General features: G+C 39.0%; 1 protein-coding gene across 1 annotated transcript; it reads left to right on the forward strand.

The window, feature by feature from the left end:
* Positions 1-3,996: 3,996 nt before the first annotated feature.
* On the forward strand, positions 3,997-20,701 carry LOC128639221 (protein LZIC). The gene is made up of 7 exons (XM_053691494.1): positions 3,997-4,036; positions 5,840-5,948; positions 7,525-7,660; positions 8,573-8,671; positions 8,748-8,843; positions 14,300-14,381; positions 20,306-20,701. Exons 2-7 carry the CDS (start codon positions 5,848-5,850, stop codon positions 20,362-20,364), a joined length of 573 nt encoding a protein of 190 aa, XP_053547469.1. The 5' UTR covers positions 3,997-4,036; positions 5,840-5,847; the 3' UTR covers positions 20,365-20,701.
* Positions 20,702-21,094: the final 393 nt, after the last annotated feature.

Below are 21,094 nucleotides of genomic sequence, written 5' to 3' on the forward strand. Positions count from 1 at the left end.
AGCGCTCACTGGATCTTATTTGCAACTCGCAAACTCCTGGAATCATATCAACACGAGTTTACAGCCACTTTAAACATGGCGCCTGGTCCTGCGGCTGACAATGAGACCCTGACAGTAAACTGTTTACATACAGCTGACGCTGTAGGAGCTAGTGGAGCTGCTTCAGAGCCCCAACACTTATGGCGCACTCCTGATTCCACTAGGAGAGTGGATAGCAACTCAGCATGTCAAGGATTTGATCAGCAGCTAAAAGAGCACACGACAAGGCGAGCTAAGGCAGACTTGTTGGAGCTTGATAGAGGAGTGAAACTCAGAGCTGAGGACATGGCGGTGACTTTGGGGTCTGCAATCTCAGATCTGGTTCTCGGGCCTCTTACGATAACCCTAACAGTGATGACTATTCAGGATTCGCATGCCATTGTTGGTGCACCGCCTGCAGGGCCATTCAGGGGGCTGATATCACAAAGAGTAATAAATCCCCAGAAGACAAGCCCACTGAGACATAGATCCCTACAAAGACTATTTATGGATGTTCACCTAGTATCCTTGCTAAAATGGTCCCAAATAGCTGGACAGCTATGGAGCTTGCTCCCAACATTCAAACCAGTCGGCTGTGGAGATCGGTTGCTCCAGTGTGGGGAGAGCTGGGGAGACTCTCCTTATCAATCTAAATCCGGAGTGGGATAGACATAGCTGTATTCTATAATGACAGCCCGCTTACAACTGCTGGAACTGAATTGCTGTTCAAAAACTGCGGCTGCTGCCTTTACTGTTTTCCCCTATCCTATCTGCAGGGCTTAGTACATGTTATATTATAATGTCTCCGATAGCGCTTTGGTGTGGGGAGACAGATTTATTTTATTGGTACTCTGCGTCACTGCATTGCCACTTACCCAGCTTAAAACTTACTAGTGGGGCCGTGTATGAAACTAGAAGTTAGGTTGTGTTTGGTGTATTACTGCTGATTCTTCCCCTCACGATAGTTATTGACTTGATGCCCTAGCTTACAATTTCCTTAGGCTGTTTAGTCTTATTCTATTAACATGGTTCAGTTTGTTTGTTTGTGTCAGATATTGTGTATTGTCTCCAACATTCTAAACTACAAAATGTGGTTCATTTATCCTTTGATATGTAATGTCGGACTTAGTTTAAAAGTATTATGTGTGACGGCAGTGTTATCTTTCACATTCTGTTTATCAATGTCCAAGTTTGCTAAGGCAGGTATTGATTACTAGCGCTCCTCCTGGGGGAAGCCTCTACAGTTTAGCATAAAATATGTTTTGCATTATTTTTCATGACTCAGCTGACCGCTTAGCAATTTTTATATATGTTTGTCTGTTACACATATCTATTGCTTTCCTTATAGAAGACTTTATGCTTACATTGAGCTTATCTTCCCATGAAGTGGGCTAACTAAGCTGACAGCAGATTTTGCCTCATGAGTTGATCAGTGTTAATTTCGTCGACTAAAACTAGACTAAAATGACTATAAAACTAAAGAAATTCTGATGACTAAAATACGACTAAAACTAAAATGACATTTTAGTCAAAAGACTATGACTAAAACTAAATCAAAATTTGCTGACAAAAACATTTTATGCAAGTTGTTATAATCAATCCATATCTAATTACTGCTCTTTTGTAAAATTTACGAAACTTAATTTTATTACATTTTAAGATAAATAAAGACATGTTATATACCACAACAGTTAAATCTGTTAAATCTGTATTGCATGTTCAAACCTTAATACCATAAATAAAAACAGGTTAATAAACCTTTACTCCAGGAGTATATAATGAGTTTGGAAGTTCTAGAGCAGTGCTAATATCGTTGCCGAAACTTTTTCGAATCTGTGAACAATCAATTGATTCTTCCTATAGAAATAAGCATAACCCACAAGTATGGGTTTAAGTTATGCTGTGCCTGTGCTATCTGCAGAAACTTTTTGTTGTGTTGAGTTACTTGATACTTGTTTTAATTATTAACAGAGAACTGTTAAAGGTTTTATATTGGGTAATATGTTCAATTTAGCCAATACAGTTTACAGTTTTATTTTTATATTTTAAAGTTGCACTTCTGTTTTTTTATGAAACTTGGTTTTATTTAATTGTAAGTTTAATAAAGATGTTATATATCACAACGGCTAAATCTGTGTCTATATTGCATGTTTAAACCTTAATACCATAAATATTAACAGGTATTATGTTTACTCCTGGAGTATGTAATCAGTTTGCAAATGATAGAGAAATGCTTAAGAAATGCGTTCAGTCTGAGGATGTCTCCACTTTACAATTTTAGCCATTTCAGCTAGGGTATCGCATACAAGTATTAAATTTACATTATAGCATAACACAGGTTGTCATAATTTCCTTTCCCTTGGTATTGATTATATAAGACCTTTCTGTTCCTGGATGGGGTGCCCACAACCGGGAGACAGAGTATTTCTGTTCTTTGAGAGGAGATATCCCATAGCTTAATTAATTATTTTCACATTTACCTATCTCTATTTTGTTTCAAACTCATATAACCTGCTTAATATCCTATCCCTCAGTGCCAAACAATTATTAATTATATTGGGGGCTGTTACCTGTATTTTACTCACCCTACTTGCTTCCTGGATAGTACTTTGGTTATCATATGTCCAGGTTTAGTTAATAGAACATTATATTATCCGCACTTTACATTTAAAAGTTAGAGCTTATATGTTTTGTTTTTTTTTACAATACCTTACTAAGTTCAATTTACTTGGACATACTGAATCTAGGAGGGCTTGTTAAAAAGTTGTAGGAGAGCACTGATACTCTAGTAGATGACTCAATTGTAATCACCTACATGTACAATCATTTGGCATATCTGGAGGATAATCAGATGTTCTATCTGCTCATCATATTCAAGACCCAAGCCCACTCTTAAAGATGCCATTGAACTCCTGTATAACTTGTGGCTTGTCATTTTAGAGCTACAACAATGTAAATTATATATATTAAAGCCTCTGCTGTTACTAGATAGACAACCCTTTAGTAAAATATATTTATTTTTTACAGGGGATTTTAGTAGATAATTTGATAAGCATTTCAGAAGGCTTGTGATTGTTCATATGTTTGAATGTATCTCTTTTGAAAGATAATGTGGAAGCACCAGCTTCCACATAATGCCAATAATAATGCCAATTACCATGGCTGGCAGGTTACTGCTGCTCCTGTTTACATGAGGCAGATTGGGCTCAGTTGTTGGTTTATCACTGGGGTACTCTTTAAAGAGCAGAACTGTTCCTATGGATTTCAGCACTGTGGAGATTGATTGTGCTTTACAAATAAATGATAATACAGATACTAATAGTAAGACAGGGGTATTCTGTGCACACAGGACATGTGTGGTATCAGCACTGTCACTTGTGCAGCAATGAAAACCCCTAGTAAACACTTCCTTATAGCCCCTAGCCATAACAGCAAATCTCACATTATACGCAGTATTCTCACAGACCATGGTATACTGAGGTCCTTCACCAACAAATCTGTGGTAGGTAGTTGTTTAACCCCTTGGTTTCCAGGGAGATTTGCAATACTGGCAGCTAAAGGGTTTACATTTACAACCTATACTGCCCATACTTTTTACTTGCTATGACTACAGGTACGTGTGCTCATTAACAATAGTAATAAGTATTTCTAAAGTACATTTGTTAGTTTTAAAGGTTAATAAAAGTACCCGAGGTTAGCGCGTGCACTCTGTGTAATGACACCAAGTAAAAGGGCCAGAGCCATGATGTCATACTCCTACGCGGAATGATATTATAACAGGAACTTATCACTGACAGGCGGAATGATACCAGGATTACAATGTGTCTTTACAGTCTGACAGAACTAACAAGCCCATGCGTTATGGCTCAGCTACTCACCCTCCGCTGGGGGAACAAGTTCTCTGACACACCACCTCTACTCCGATTGGCTACCAAGACTCTCTAGTCTTCCTATTAGTTATTCAGCTGTGACGCAAACGGAAGTGCCCTTTCAGAAGTTAAGCCTTTTCCGGAATCAGGTAGGGAGGAGCAATATGGCTGCGTTTTGTTTTACTATGGTTGCTTTGTTTATTGTTGTCATCGCTATAGAACAGACACAAAAACTGCCACGCGTGGGAAGCTGTAACATATTACATGAAAAGATTCACAGCTATTCATTCAGCATCCACCCTCCTGCCCATTTAATCACAGTAACAATGCATTACTCATAATAACATGATAACAGCAGGAATTCAAATGATTGGGGGATCATTGTATTTAAATCACGGTGCTTTAAAGAGCATTTTATATACGGACTATGCTATGCTTCCTCAAAAGGGGACACAATGTCAACATACTATATGATATCTATATCATTATTCGTTAGGCCAAGCTGCTACAGTATTTATACTGTACATACATGTGATCAATGGCCATAATACTCTGCCTGATAATGTTATACACTGTGTCTGTATTATTGTACTGGCCAAGACTAACCTCATCTGATATTCTGTATCCTGCAATTGCATCAAATCCCATTTCTCTTTTACTAGGAGAGTTCTAATGTTATCATAAGATCAGAGTGCTTGAAATGTGCTCCCTGGGTCATTCATTACTGAGCTTGTAGGAGTGAAGGCCACATAAACACTAGAAGGCTGCAATGTGGCCTTAGGCTGGATATGCCTGATTCATCCTCTTGCCACAGGAGAGAAATTACAGCCATTTCCTTATGATATGACTGTACCCGTAAGTTTGCTTATAAAGCAGATACAATGCGTTTTCCAGCAATAATAAAAATTATAATACCAATAAAGGGATCCACCCTTTTGCTTCATCACTGGTTCAATTTTAAAATAGTTTCCTTAATACTTTAACCAGTTTTTATGTTACAGTAAAACTGTGCTAGTGAATCATTTAATTCACTAATGTTTGGTTTGGTATAAGTTTAAATAGTCCTTGGAAATTTCGCATGACACACCACAGTTTTCTCACATGATATGTATTAATAGAAAACATTTCCTTATTGGTTTAGGAAAGTCACATTTTGTACATAGAGGATGGTAACTGGCTTTGTATGAATTCCAATATGTTCCTCTAAAAGTGACTGCATATATTTTATTGCCAGAAGAGAAAGAAAGCATGTTGATACTGAAAAGGTTGTTTTTTTTGTTTTAGATTTTTTTTTTATATACAGTTTTTGGTAGTTAACAGGGATGGGGAAATGTTTTTTCTTGTAATCTGTGATCCTGCATTTATTAGCAACATCTTATATGCAGTATTTATAAATAAATGATCACATTTATATTGTAATTTATTATATGTATTGGACAAGAAACCGTAGTAAATTACTTTGATGATTCCTGTGTTTATTCTGTGGGAATGGGAAAGAGTTACATAAAGCCTGGAAAATCAAATGACATAAATGTGTGAAATGAGCATTAAAATTAGGAAAATAGTTCCAAGATAAGGTGACAGTTGTCAGACCTGTCAATGTAGGTACAAAAGTGAATCTATTTATTTACCTGTTTGGTGATTATTATTTTATTATTATTCCTGTGCACTTTTATTCAAGTAACGTTACCATATGCTAAAGTAATGCAGCATATTTGTAAACAGCAGACTAGAAAATATCACATAAACACATAAGCAAAAAAAGGAAGATATAAGTTAAAATGTTGTCTCTTTAACCCTTTGTGGGGGTTAAACTCATAGACTTATTGTGTTGTTAGTGATAAAATTACATGATCTGAATTAATTTTGTACTATGACATTTTATTGACCACATGTTTAAATTTATATAAACGTTTTGCTTTTTTATTTTGTTGTTTTTACGTTTTGAGTAGAAATTAAAATGGCGTCCAGAGGAAAGACAGAAACCAGCAAACTGAGGCAGAATTTGGAAGAGCAGTTGGATCGGCTAATGCAGCAACTCCAGGATCTGGAAGAGTGCAGGTAAATGACTTTGTGATACTTGTTTGAGTACTTTTACTGTTGTGTCTAGGTGTTTTCACTACCGTGCGGCTGCTGTCTGTGTGTAGCACTGGCAGGTGTTACAGGCAACAGTTACACTCCCAGAGCTAGAAAACATTAACATTATTCCAACCTCTTTTATTGGAAGTCTATTTGTTTTATCTAACGTTACAACACTCTATAACTAATAGATGTGTGCATCCAGCAGTTTCGTTCACTGCTGAATGTAGAAGTAGGAGCCTTGATCTGGTTTTGCACAGACCTTAGTGTGTTTCACTTGTACAAGAGGATATAAGACTCCGAAAGCGCCTCCTACTACCGTATTCGGCAGTGAATGAAACTGCTGACTGTACATCTGTACTAACTGTCTGTTGTTTACATAACCATTTAAAATATTATTGTGGCTTTACTGGTAATTGTATTTCACATTTTCTTTGTTTCCCTGCACTGATTGTATCTGGAAATATATAATAAAAAACTGTATAATAAAATAGAATTGTACTATTTTGTTGTGTTAAAGGGACACTCAAGTCAAAATTAAACTTTCATGATTCAGATAGATTATACAATTTTAAACAACTTTCCAATGTACTTCCATTAAAAAAATGTGCACATTTTGAGTCACTAGCTTCTACTGAGCATGTGCAATATTTCACAGAATATACATATATGCATTTGTACACAAAAAGAAAATTGTTAACCTGTTAGAACACAAACAATAATAAATCAAACAAAAACCCATGTGTTAGTGCAAAAAAGTCAATTGGAGACTAAATCCCAACTCCAAATGGTGCATAAGTGATCCCAGGGATTACTTCTCAGTGGAAATGAATGCTGATCCCTGGGATCACTTATGCACACTTGGAGTTTGGATTTAGTCTCCAAATTACTTTTTTGGACATATATGCATTTGTGATTGGCTGATGGCTGTCACTTGATACAGGGGGAGTAGAAATAGACATAACTTTGAAATTTATCAGAAAAAAAAATCTACTACTAATTTGAAGTTTAGACTGCTATTGCATTGTCTTTTTATCATGCATTTGTTTATTATGCAAATCTACTGTATTTACTGGTCCTTTAACCCTTTTAATGCTGAGCCATAGCTCACTCCTTTGCTGAAGCCACTTTTAGACTGTTGTGTGCTTTCTATTTAAGCATCAATTTGCTTTGGACCCTCCCCCTAGGAGTATGTTCCATATACTTATGATTCTGTCAAGTGGTGGTTGTTGCTATGGTAATAGCCGCCTGGGTTTTGACCCCTTATTTTTTCATATATTTTTAAAGAGTGAGGGGCTATTTTTTTTTAGCAATGCCATGTTTACTAGAAATTGAACCAGTATTTTGTGGAGCAAGTTCACTGTCTGTTTACAGGCTGCTGTCATAGGTGAAGTGGGAGCAGATGCCCCCCCTCTTTGAAAATTTGCTCTCTGTATCTAAGCATAAGCACCTACTTGGGTCACTCTTGTAAAGTAAAATGATGTGCACAGCAAGCAGTTATCTCCTGCTGAAAGCAATTCGATTCCACCTTTATTTCATATTTTGTTTTTTCCCCTAGAGATGAACTGGATGCTGACGAGTATGAAGAAACAAAGAAGGAAACATTGGAGCAGCTGAGCGAGTTTAATGATTCATTGAAAAAGATCATGTCTGGAAATATGACACTTGTAGATGAGCTCAGCGGGATGCAGCTGGTGAGAAAACAAGCAGTGTCCCCAGAGTTAGGCAACTCACAATTTAAAGTCAGACCACTTTTTACTTAAATGCTTCACACAAACAAAATAGCAACATGCAAGATGCTAAAGTCAAAAGTGCCTCTCTGTTGTACCAAAAACTACACACACTATAGTCCTTTTGCAGCTTCTTCCAATGACAGTTGCAAAATGTTCCTTTTGCTGGAGGCAATTAGGGACAGATTTGTAGCAGGGTTATCCTTGTCAAGTCTGGAGTGTGCACTTCCACTTCTCAGAACTGGAAAACCCATGACTCCCTTGCTCGTGGGATTTTTTAGGCCCTTAGTAAATGTGTTTTAGTTGTACAGAAGAAATTTGTACAAATAATTTGAAAGTAACTGAAACGTTAAAGGGACAGTCAAGTCCCAAAAAAACTTTCATTTTTCAAATAGGGCATGTAATTTTAAACCACTTTCCAATTTCCTTTTATCACCAATTTTGCTTCGTTCTCTTGGTATTCTTAGTTGAAAGCTAAACCTAGGAGGTTCATATGCTAATTTCTTAGACCTTGAAGGCCGCCTCTAATCTAAATGCATTTTGATAGGTTTTTCACCACTAGAGGGCATTAGTTCACGTGTTTCATATAGATAACATTGAGCTCATGCACGTGAATTTACCATGGAGTCAGCTCTGATTGGCTAAAATGCAAGTCTGTCAAAAGAACTGAAATAAGGGGGGCAGTCTGCTGAGGCTTAGATACAAGGTAATTACAGAGGTAAAACGTGTATAATTATAACTGTTGGTTATGCAAAACTGGGGAATTGGTGTAATTAAGGGATTATCTATCTTTTAAAACAACAAAAATTCTGGTGTTGACTGTCCCTTTTAAATATTACATCACATATTTTTGCTTTTTATTTTATTTTTTTCTAGGCAATTCAAGCAGCAATCAGCCAAGCGTTTAAGACCCCTGAAGTTATTAGAATGTTTGCAAAGAAACAGCCTGGGCAGCTAAGGACACGACTATCAGAGGTGTGATACGTTACAATAACTGCATATAAACAATGTATTATGGAGAGTTCAGGGAATATTTTTTTTATCTTCCTAGATGGACCGGGACTTGATGGTGGGTAAACTGGGGCGAGACATCTACACACAGCAGAAAGGGGAAATTCTCACTGCGTTACGAAAACTAGGAGAGAAGGTAAATAAAGTTGTGCCGCACAAAATCGGTGTAATTAGCAACTTGCACATACACTGTATATGTGTGTTTGTGTGTGTGTATATATATATATATACCACATCAAGGTCTCTTCCAAAACCTGAGTCCCTAAACAGCCACACAATGCACAATGTTTAGGGACTCAGGTTTTGGAAGAGACCTTGACGTGGTACCTGGGCTTATCCTATTTGGCCAGCTGCGGTAACTAACTCTTCCATTTTTGCTTCTAATCTTAGCTGAGAGTTTGTAAGTGAGTGCTGGGCTTTCTCTGTGTGCTGTATTAATTTGTTTTGTAATTTTCCCTGTGGGCCTTGCACCCAGTCCTGTGACTCTGGGGACAGTGCAGCTTCCTGAGAGTGCTATTGTGCAGTCCCCTTCCGTGATATATATATATATATATATATATACCCAAATCAGGAATTCCAAACTTATTCTGAAATCCAAATTTTTTAATAATTATTAATTTTTTTAAATGATCAAAAATTACTAATTTTTTTTCCTGCCTTTAAGTCACAATCTTTTTGTTTTTTGTGTGTTCTAAAATGCAAATAATAGTCTATATTTATCGAAAGCAGAAAATACAATCTTTCTGATTACAGTACTGTACTGTCTTTCTGAGGGTACTATAAATACAAAAGTGTTTAAAAATTATATAAAGCTACCATTAGGTTACATGTATAAGCTGTATTATGACATGTAAATATTACCTACATTACATAAGATACTGTTGTTTACACTTGGTCCCATCACGCTCCAATCTATCCCAGATACAAATATTCCAAATTCCAATCCTTTTCCTGTCCTAAGCAGTTTGGATAAACGGTTTTCTACCTGTATATGTATAAATATATACAGCTCTGGAAAAAATTAAGAGACCACCGCAAAATTATTAGTTTGGGGGGGGGGCGTGTCCTACCAGCGACTAAGATGGCTGCCTTTTGAATGCTGTGGAACATTGGAGTGGATAGATCTGCTGGAGTGGATAGATCTGCTTAGACTGGCAACTTTTATCTTTATACAAGAAATAGATGTAAAGAAATACTTGCTGAATGGATTTATAAGATTTACATATATTCACGAGCACAGGCAGACCTGATTTGAGGAGGTGCGCAGCAGAGGCCTTGAAACGGCCTGGTCCTTTCTCTACCCCCCCACTTTATTCTGATATGTCAGATTATCCAGCCGTTTGCGCTGAAGAATTGCCAAAACTTTAGAACATCTTATGTGAGAATAAGCAATCTGTTTATTTTTTGTAAGTGGACAGAGACTTATTTCGCCCTATGCCAAATACCACTGTGAGTGCAACGATGTCTTTTATACACAACCCATGTTCTTATGCTGTGAAACCTGGAGAGCTTTTAGATGACTGGGAAAGACGGTCCCTGCAGCTCGTCGATGACCATTTCAGCAGCTTGGGACGTCAACTGAAGGAACTCTTTTTGAGTATACCCACACAGGACTGCAATACCAGCCACTTAGTACCTAAGGTGGACACACAAATCTCGCAGGAATCCGAGGCGATCATGGAGAGTTGCGGTGCTACAGAGCACTGGATCGCACAAGCGAGCCAAGTGGTTGGAGATTGTGAGGTGATATATTTCCTAGTTCAGATAGTGCCTGAGGACAGGCATGGAGGTTCAGTAGAAGACGCAATATCTGTGGAGATGCCGACAGCTAACTCTCACAGTAAGCATAGCAAGCAGGACATGGTTCGCATTATTACACAACGCTTCATTCTAGTGAACATATTTACTGACTTTGCTGCCTTTACAAATTATGTGTACAACATAAGTGCTTCACCGTATATAGTTGCTGACAGTGGAAACTTTCATTTGGCTGGTGTTTCTGGCTGGGCTGATCGATGTTTAGCCTTGGGGGGAAAACTAAAGTCCCGCATAGGATAAGAAGTGGGATAGATTAAAGTGAGAGTCTCTGATAAGATGGAACTGAAAAGATCTCGCCGGTGAAAATATTTCTCGAATTTGTTGTATCTATGAGAGACTTATTAGATGAAGAATGTATAGTTTGATGGGTAGCGGTCCAGTTCTTTTTTTTTTTTTGTTTTGTTTTTTTTTGTTTAATAATATGCACATTAGTTCCAGGATTGAAAGGGCTCAACTAGATGGTATATTTAGCGAGATTATTTGAAAGCTTTTGCCTCTGTTTACTTTTTCTAAGGGACAAACATTTGTTGCTATATTACTTATACAGTTCAGCGTATTTGATATGGAAGTTAGTTATACCATGTCCTATAATGTTAATCATTTTCCCTATGTATTGCTTGCCTGTACTTAAATTACTTAGAAATCTTTGTGCTAAAACTGTATTGTCAGCGACCGGGGCAGTACTGTGTAGCACGTTAAATTATCTGAGAGGAGTGGTCTAAGGTTCACTTACTCTGAGCTGAACCATACTCTTTTTAGATAATAAGGTAACTTAAAAGTATAATGAAACCTTCATACTCCTATTACTTGGTAGAGTCCCGAAATGATCATTCCCTACCTCTGTATATTACTAGATGATCATTTGATGTTTCCCATTCTATATACTTATTTAAACTGGTTTGGTGTACTCTGTTTCTATATGACCATGATAGGTGCTCGTCTGTTGTAATACCTATCTATTTGCAACAAGTCTCTGAACAATTCTAAACACTAGTTAAGTACGATCCTAAACTGGGTGGTCCTCCTAGTTCTTGATTATTAAGGGGACGGAGACTATCGTTTCTTACTCATTTTCCTGGAAGTTACTATCCTTCTTGTTTAATTTTACCCTATTATACAAGTTGCATGCTTATGATGTGCTTACTGAAATGCTTGAAGATATAACTGTCATCAACATATTCTTATGATTTTGTGCTCCTCTATGTATACCTCTATAGTGTTTAGCCCCTTTTTGGTAACTATTTTATTTGAGGTTTTTCTACGACTACATAACCTGGCGACCTCCTCTTCTTATTTTGTCCCTTTTGTAATCTGTCTCTTTTAATAGATAATTACTTTTGTGCCTTTATAGGATGTGTTTTCTTCATATATACCTAATAAGCTAGAAGTTAATGTAACTCTCATAACTGATGTGTTTTATTAGCATATTGAAGGTCCAAAAGGGGCCTTATATCAATGTAACCCTCCTACTACTCCTTATAATACATATGTTAGAGGTCCAAGAGTGGCCTCATGTATGATATGGAGGTAGAAAATTAAGGATTTAAATTTATTTTGTTATTTTACCATACAGGCAATTTTATTTTGCATTTTATATCTAGGTTTTCATGCTCTTATTGTGAAAAATGTAATTGCGGACAATGTAACCCGATTCCGCACTTGTAAACTTTTTCTTTTTCCTCAATAAAAAGAGTAAAAAAAAATAAAAAAATTATTAGTTTCTCTGGTTTTACTATTTATAGGTATGTGAGTTAAATGCACATTTTTGTATTATTCTAAAAACTACTGACAACATTTCTCCCAATTACCAAATAACATATTGTCATTTAGAGCATTTATTGTATATACTACTATTTTGGTCATCACTATCCTTTTGCAATAGGACCAACTGGGTGGCAAAAACAGTGCTAGTAGTGCCTCAAAAGTTATTGAAAGCAAAAAATGATTATTGATCATGCCATAAGAGTTGAAAAGAAAAGTTTTATGTGAGGAAAAGAAGGGTTCAGTTCTGGCTTTACTGGCAGAGGAATACAGTGAGGGTCAGGTGTCTTCTATCCTTAAAATTTCAAAGATGACGACTCATAAGAACTATGTCAAGCAGCAGACATTGTGGACAACAAAGCTACAGACCGGCAGAGGGTGGAAAGGACTCTTAACTGCCCTAGATGACTGCTAACTCAAATGTCACTCAACAACTGTAGGATGACATCAAGTGACCTACAAAAAGAATGGCAAATGGTAGTCAATGGCAACGATGGTTCGAAACAGACTCCTAGTGGCAGTGCGAAGTCTTGCAAAGCTAGAAAAAAGCCTTTCATCAATGAGAAGCAAAGAAGAGCGAGGCTGAGGTTTGCAAAAGACCATAAGGATTGGAACGTAGAGGACTGGAGTAAGGTAATTTTTGCTGAGTCCAATATTCAGCTTTGCCTAACACCTGGTTGTTTAATGGTTAGACGGAGTCTTGGAGAGGCCTACAAGCCACGGTGTCTCGCACCCACTGTGAAATTTGGTGGAGGATCAGTGATGATCTTGGGGTGCTTCAACAAGGCTGAAATCAGAGAGGTTTATCTTTGTTAAGGACAAATGAATCATGCCACGTACAAGGTTATCTGGAAGAAAACTTGCTTCCTTCTGCTCTGACAATGTTCCCCAACTCAGTACAATGCTCCATGCCACACATCCAGTTCAATCAAGGTGTGTATGGAGGACCACCAGATCAAGACCTGTCATAGCCAGCCCAATCTCCAGACCTGAACCCCATTGAGACCCCTATGATGTTATCAAGAGGAAGATGGATGGTCACAAGCCATCAAACAAAGCCGAGCTGCTTGAATTTTTGCTTTGGGAGTGGCATAAGTCACCCAGCAGCAATGTGAAAAGACTGGTGGAGGGCATGCAAGCTGTGATTGAAAATCAGGGTTATTTCACCAAGTATTGATTTCTAAACTCTTGCTAAGTCAAAACTTTAGTATTGTGTTGTTTAAAAATGAACTTGTTTTCTGTGCATTATTCGAAGTCTGAAAACACGGCATCATTTTGTTATTTTGAACAGTTGTCATTTTCTGCAAATAAATGCTCTAAATGACAATATTTTTTATGTGGAATTTGGAAGCAATGTTGTCAGTAGTTTGAGTAAAATGAACCTTCTTGTTTTATTCTACAAACACAAACCTATAAATAGTAAAACCATAGAAACTGATCATTTTGGAGTGGTCTCTTATTTTTTTCCAGAGCTTTATATATCTATATCACTGGCTTTCAAACAAACCTGTCCTTATACCTCCCCAACATGCCAGATCTTCAGGATTACCTTGGGTGAGAGCTGGTAAAATAACCATGGTTACTAATCAGCTGATTATTTCACCTGTGCTCCAGTTCAGATATCCTCATAATCTGGCCTGTTGTGGAGGGCCGAGGGCAGGTTTAAACCCAGTGATAAATATATATTCAGTGTAATAAAAGTCAGTGCATCTTTCATTTATGCAATTCAATCTTTTATTTTTCTATTGTATGTGCACCTTTCATTTTTGATAACAGACTCAATCCTACTCAGCATGAGGATACCAGGGTTGCACAGCCTTCTGGACAGATGTTCTGCCATTCTTCAGAGACAGTTTTTTTCAGCTGCTCTTTGCTAAAGGGGTTGTGTTGCTCTAAATTTCTCTTTAATTACTAAAAAAAAGAAAACAAACAAACTTATTCCAGCCCTTGTTAAATCCTCTGCATGATATCTGCTTTTACCTGTCTGATGTATATCATTTGATTTTCATGTAGTTGACACCTGAAGATGAATCTTTCCTCGCTGAGCATGCAGGAGCTGCTCTCAGCCAGTTTCAGAAGGTCTCAGAAGGTTTGGGTAAGTCTCTATTTTTTACTGTCTCCAAAACTATTATTGTCATTCAGCTGACCATATGAAAAATAAAGCAAATACTGGCTGTACGTTAGCTGCTTGAGATATTCTGCTCTGCACCATGATCTAATTAGTGTTATACAAGTGGTTTGTCTACTTGACACATCCTGACTGTATTATGATTTCTATAGAGTAGATCATGCTCAGAATAAAAGTTCTCTGAAGAGTACACGTGCACTACTACAAACCCAGGCAAACTGGCGCATATATAGCGTTCTCCCTAGGGGATCATGCTCAGAATAAACATGCTCTGAAGAGTGCACGTGCACTACTACAAACCCAGGCAAACTGGCGCATATACAGTGTTCTCCCCAGGGGATCATGCTCAGAATAAAAGTGCTGTGAAGAGTACACGTGCACTACTACAAACCCAGGCAAACTGGCGCATATACAGTGTTCTCAGGGGATCATGCTCAGAATAAAAGTGCTGTGAAGAGTACACGTACACTACTACAGACCCAGGCAAACTGGCACATATACAGCGTTCTCCCCAGGGGATCATGCTCAGAATAAAAGTGCTCTAAAGAGTACACGTGCACTACTACAGACCCAGGCAAACTGGTGCATATACAGTGTTCTTCCACAGGGGATCATGCTCAGAGTAAAAGTGCTCTGAAGAGTACACGTGCACTACTACAGACCCAGGCAAACTGGCACATATACAGCGTTCTCCCCAGGGGAATCATGCTCAGAGTAAAAGTGCTCTGAAGAGTACACGTGCACTACTACAGACCCAGGCAAACTGGTGCATATACAGTGTTCTTCCACAGGGGATCATGCTCAGAATAAAAGTGCTCTGAAGAGTACACGTGCACTACTACAGACCCAGGCAAACTGGCGCATATACAGTGTCCTCCCCAGGGGATCATGCTCAGAGTAAAAGTGCTCTGAAGAGTACACGTGCACTACTACAGACCCAGGCAAACTGGCGCATATACAGTGTTCTCCCCAGGGGATCATGCTCAGAATAAAAGTGCTCTGAAGAGTACACGTGCTCTACTACAAACCCAGGCAAACTGGTGCATATACAGTGTCCTCCCCAGGGGATCATGCTCAGAATAAACATGCTCTGAAGAGTACACGTGCACTACTACAGACCAAGGCAAACTGGCGCATATACAGTGTTCTCCCCAGGGGATCATGCTCAGAATAAAAGTGCTGTGAAGAGTACACGTGCACTACTACAGACCAAGGCAAACTGGCGCATATACAGTGTTCTCCCCAGGGGATCATGCTCAGAATAAAAGTGCTGTGAAGAGTACACGTGCACTACTACAACCCAGGCAAACTGGTGCATATACAGTGTCCTCCCCAGGAGATCATGCTCAGAATAAAAGTGCTGTGAAGAGTACACGTGCACTACTACAGACCCAGGCAAACTGGTGCATATACAGTGTTTTCCCCAGGAGATCATGCTCAGAATAAAAGTGCTCTGAAAAGTACACGTGCACTACTACAAACCCAGGCAAACTGGCGCATATACAGTGTTCTCCCCAGGGGATCATGCTGAGATTAAAAGTGCTCTGAAGAGTACACGTGCACTACTACAGACCCAGGCAAACTGGCGTATATACAGTGTTCTCCCTAGGGGATCATGCTCAGAATAAAAGTGCTCCGAAGAGTACACGTGCACTACTACAGACCCAGGCAAACTGGCGTATATACAGTGTTCTCCCTAGGGGATCATGCTGAGAATAAAAGTGCTCTGAAGAGTACACGTGCACTACAACAAACCCAGGCAAACCGGCGCATATACAGTGTTCTCCTCAGGGGATCATGCTCAGAATAAAAGTGATATGAAGAGTACACGTGCACTACTACAAACTCAGGCAAACTGGCGCATATACAGTGTTCTCAGGGGATCATGCTCAGAATAAAAGTGCTGTGAAGAGTACACGTGCACTACTACAAACTCAGGCAAACTGGCGCATATACAGTGTTCTCAGGGGATCATGCTCAGAATAAAAGTGCTGTGAAGAGTACACATGCACTACTACAGACCCAGGCAAACTGGTGCATATACAGTGTTTTCCCCAGGAGATCATGCTCAGAATAAAAGTGCTCTGAAAAGTACACGTGCACTACTACAGACCCAGGAAAACTGGCGCATATACAGTGTTCTCCCCAGGGGATCATGCTCAGAATAAAAGTGCTCTGAAAAGTACACATGCACTACTACAAACCCAGGCAAACTGGCGCATATACAGTGTTCTCCCCAGGGGATCATGCTGAGATTAAAAGTGCTCTGAAGAGTACACGTGCACTACTACAGACCCAGGAAAACTGGCGCATATACAGTGTTCTCCCCAGGGGATCATGCTCAGAATAAAAGTGCTCTGAAAAGTACACATGCACTACTACAAACCCAGGCAAACTGGCGCATATACAGTGTTCTTCCACAGGGGATCATGCTGAGATTAAAAGTGCTCTGAAGAGTACACGTGCACTACTACAGACCCAGGCAAACTGGCGTATATACAGTGTTCTCCCTAGGGGATCATGCTCAGAATAAAAGTGCTCCGAAGAGTACACGTGCACTACTACAGACCCAGGCAAACTGGCGTATATACAGTGTTCTCCCTAGGGGATCATGCTGAGAATAAAAGTGCTCTGAAGAGTACACGTGCACTACTACAGACCCAGGCAAACTGGCGTATATACAGTGTTCTCCCTAGGGGATCATGCTGAGAATAAAAGTGCTCTGAAGAGTACACGTGCACTACAACAAACCCAGGCAAACCGGCGCATATACAGTGTTCTCAGGGGATCATGCTCAGAATAAAAGTGATATGAAGAGTACACGTGCACTACTACAAACTCAGGCAAACTGGCGCATATACAGTGTTCTCAGGGGATCATGCTCAGAATAAAAGTGCTGTGAAGAGTACACGTGCACTACTACAGACCCAGGCAAACTGGCGCATATACAGTGTTCTCCCTAGGGGATCATGCTCAGAATAAAAGTGCTCCGAAGAGTACACGTGCACTACTACAAACCCAGGCAAACTGGCGCATATACAGTGTTCTCCCCAGGGGATCATGCTCTGAAGAGTACACGTGCACTACTACAAACCCAGGTAAACTGGCGCATATACAGTGTCTCCCCAAGGGATCATGCTCAGAATAAAAGTGCTGTGAAGAGTACACGTGCACTACTACAAACCCAGGCAAACTGGTGCATATACAGTGTCCTCCCCAGGGGATCATGCTCAGAATAAAAGTGCTCTGAAGAGTACACGTGCACTACTACAAACCAAAGGTAAACTGGCGCATATACAGCGTTCTCCCCAGGGTATCATGCTCACAATAAAAGTGCTCTGAAGAGTACACGTGCACTACTACAAACCCAGGCAAACTGGTGCATATACAGTGTCCTCCCCAGGGGATCATGCTCAGAATAAAAGTGCTGTGAAGAGTACACGTGCACTACTACAGACCCAGGCAAACTGGCGCATATACAGCGTTCTCCCCAGGGTATCATGCTCACAATAAAAGTGCTCTGAAGAGTACACGTGCACTACTACAAACCCAGGCAAACTGGTGCATATACAGTGTCCTCCCCAGGGGATCATGCTCAGCATAAAAGTGCTCTGAAGAGTACACGTGCACTACTACAAACCCAGGTAAACTGGCGTATATACAGTGTCCTCCCTAGGGGATGATGCTCAGAATAAAAGTGCTCTAAAGAGTACACGTACACAACTACAACCCCAGGCAAACTGGCGCATATACCGTGTTCTCCCCAGGGGATCATGCGCAGAATAAACATGCTGTGAAGAGTACACGTGCACTACTACAAACCCAGGCAAACTGACGCATATACAATGTTCTCCCCAGGGGATCATGCTCAGAATAAAAGTGCTCTAAAGAGTACACGTGCACTACTACAAACCCAGGCAAACTGGCGCATATACAGTGTTCTCCCCAGGGGATCATGCGCAGAATAAACATGCTCTGAAGAGTACACGTGCACTACTACAACCCAGGCAAACTGGCGCATATACAATGTTCTCCCCAGGGGATCATGCGCAGAATAAACATGCTCTGAAGAGTACACGTGCACTACTACAACCCAGGCAAACTGGCGCATATACAGTGTTCTCCCCAGTGGATCATGCGCAGAATAAACATGCTCTGAAGAGTACACGTGCACTACTACAACCCAGGCAAACTGGCGCATATACAGTGTTCTCCCCAGGGGATCATGCTCAGAATAAAAGTGTTCTGAAGAGTACACGTGCACTACTACAGACCCAGGCAAACTGGCGCATATACAGCGTTCTCCCTAGGGCCTAGTTAATGGGCACCCCACCTGTTTAGCTAAAATGAATTGTACAAACTTTGTCTACTTTATAATACCGTCTAACAGGCATCATGTGATGTGTCAATCATAAAGCCACACCCTGTTTCAGCATTTATCATTAAATAGAATTAAAGCAGGACTCTAGTATATTAGGATTAGATCACTATTAAATGGACATTAAAGTCATTATTCAGAAAGAGTGTGCAATTGTATACAGCTTTCCAATGTACTTCTGTTATCAAATGTACTTCTTTCTCTTCTTTTTTCCTGTGCATGAGAGCATACTAAGGTAGGTGCTCCGTAGTGTGCACGTGCCTTTAGCATTTTATGGCAGCTTGCTGTGTTTGTAACAATGGTATTCATGTAGTGCTCAAGACACGTGCACATTCTTGAGCCTACCTCAGTGTGCACTCATGGGAAGGAGCTACTTTTTAGTAAAGGACACCAAGTAAAAGGGGGAAATTGACAAGTTGTAATTTTACCTGAATCACAAATTGTACATTTAAAGGGACAGTAAAGTCAAAATTAAACTTTCATGATTCAGATAGGGCATGCAATTTTAAACAACTTTTGAATGTACTTTTATCATCAAATTTGCTTAGTTCTCTTTTGTAGTATTTTTGAAAAACTAAACCTAGGTAGGCTCAAACTGATTTCTAAACCATTTAAAACCACCTCTTAGTTTAGAGCATTTTAAAAGTTTTTCAAAGTTAGATAGTACTAGTTCATGTGTGTCATATAGATAAAATTGTGCCCACTCCCGTGGAGTTATTTAGGAGTCTGCACTGATTGGCTAAACTGCATGTCTGTCAAAAGCACTGGGATAAGGGGGCAGTCTGCAGAGGCTTAGATGCAAGGTAATCACAGAGGTAAAAAGTATATTAATATAACAGTGTTGGTTGTGCAAAACTGGGGAATGTGGTAATAAAGGGATTATCTATGTTTTCAAACAATAACAATTTTGGTGTAGACTGTCCCTTTAAAGGGATACTAACCCCAAATTTTTTCTTTCATGGTTCAGACAGAGTATGCAATTTTAAGCAACTTTCTAATTTACTCTTATTATCAATTTTTCTTTGTTCTGATGTTATCTTGATTTGAAAAAGCAGTAATGAAAGGTTAGGAGCCGGCCCATTTTTAGTTCAGCACCTGAGTAGCACTTGCTGATTGGTTTGCTACATTTAGCCACAAATCAGCAAGTGCTACCCAGGTGTTGAACAAAAAATAGTCCGGCTCTAAAGGTTACAATACTGCTTTTTCAAATCAAGATAGCATGAGAACAAAGAACAATTGATAATAGGAGTAAATTAGAAAAGTGCTTAAAATCTCATGCTCCATCTGAATCGCGAAAGAAAAAATTGGGTTTACTATCCCTTTAACAGAATTAAACTAAAAAAGTGTTTGAGAGTTTGTACTCTGTATAAATTGACTTCATTGTCCCTTTCAGTTTGATGTGTTTCTTCTTGATTTTTAGACATTGTGTTTCATTGCCTTTTTTCCTGTGCATTCTATTATTAGAATATACATAAGTATAAATCGCTTCTAACATGTCCAAATCCTTGTTTAGGTACAGGTGACAAAGTTCTGGCTCTGGCAGGCATTGAAGTAGAGAATACAAGGAAATGAAGATGAGCATGTCGTAGGAACGCTAAATTAATGTGTGCAGAGCACAGGGGCAGGAGGGGGGTGATTTGGGGTCCGGTTATGTACAAAGTTGTTTTGTATACCTACAGAATGTGAGTGTTTCATACGTCTTTAGCACTTACTGCTAGTCTCTTATTAGAGATTGCAGAAGATTTAGTCTAATCACATTTTTATCTTTTTACAAAATTCCATAAAGGACAGTTTCATTTTCATTGCTTTTGATATAATTGCACATATTTAATACTTAGATTATTTGTTGTTGTTGTATTGTTGTGAGCGCCAGCAAGAGTTCTTATTAAAACAAAATGTGTTTTACCAATTGGATTAAAAGTATTTGTTTTATTATAGTTCTAGAGGTTGCAAACTAGTAACCACACCTCCTCTCAAGTAGAAGCTGTCTTACAAATGTATGTTTTTATTAAATACAGTGCCCTCTACTAATAATCGTACCCTTGGTAAATATGAGAAAAGAAGACTGTGAAAAATTGTCTTTGTTGTTTATTCTTTTGATCTTTGGTTAAAAAAATACACAAAATACTCTGCTCTTATGGATATCAAACAATTGCAATCACAACACAGGTTTATAAAAAAAAATCTTTGTTAAAGACATATGTGGCAGAATTATTGGCACACTTTTAGTAAATACTTTGTGCTACCTCCTTTTGCCAAGATAACAGATTTGAGTCTTCTCCTATAATGCCTGATGTGGTTG

Source organism: Bombina bombina, chromosome 8 (genome assembly GCF_027579735.1).
Source record: "Bombina bombina isolate aBomBom1 chromosome 8, aBomBom1.pri, whole genome shotgun sequence".
NCBI classification, from domain to species: domain Eukaryota; kingdom Metazoa; phylum Chordata; class Amphibia; order Anura; family Bombinatoridae; genus Bombina; species Bombina bombina.

Excerpts from the sequence above, each read along its gene's own strand:
- LOC128639221 (XM_053691494.1), top strand. The coding sequence starts at position 5,848 with ATGGCGTCCAGAGGAAAGACAGAAACCAGCAAACTGAGGCAGAATTTG. Across the intron at positions 7,661-8,572 it reads AGCTCAGCGGGATGCAGCTG|GCAATTCAAGCAGCAATCAG; the intron begins GTGAGAAAACAA and ends ATTTTTTTCTAG. Across the intron at positions 14,382-20,305 it reads GAAGGTCTCAGAAGGTTTGG|GTACAGGTGACAAAGTTCTG; the intron begins GTAAGTCTCTAT and ends ATCCTTGTTTAG.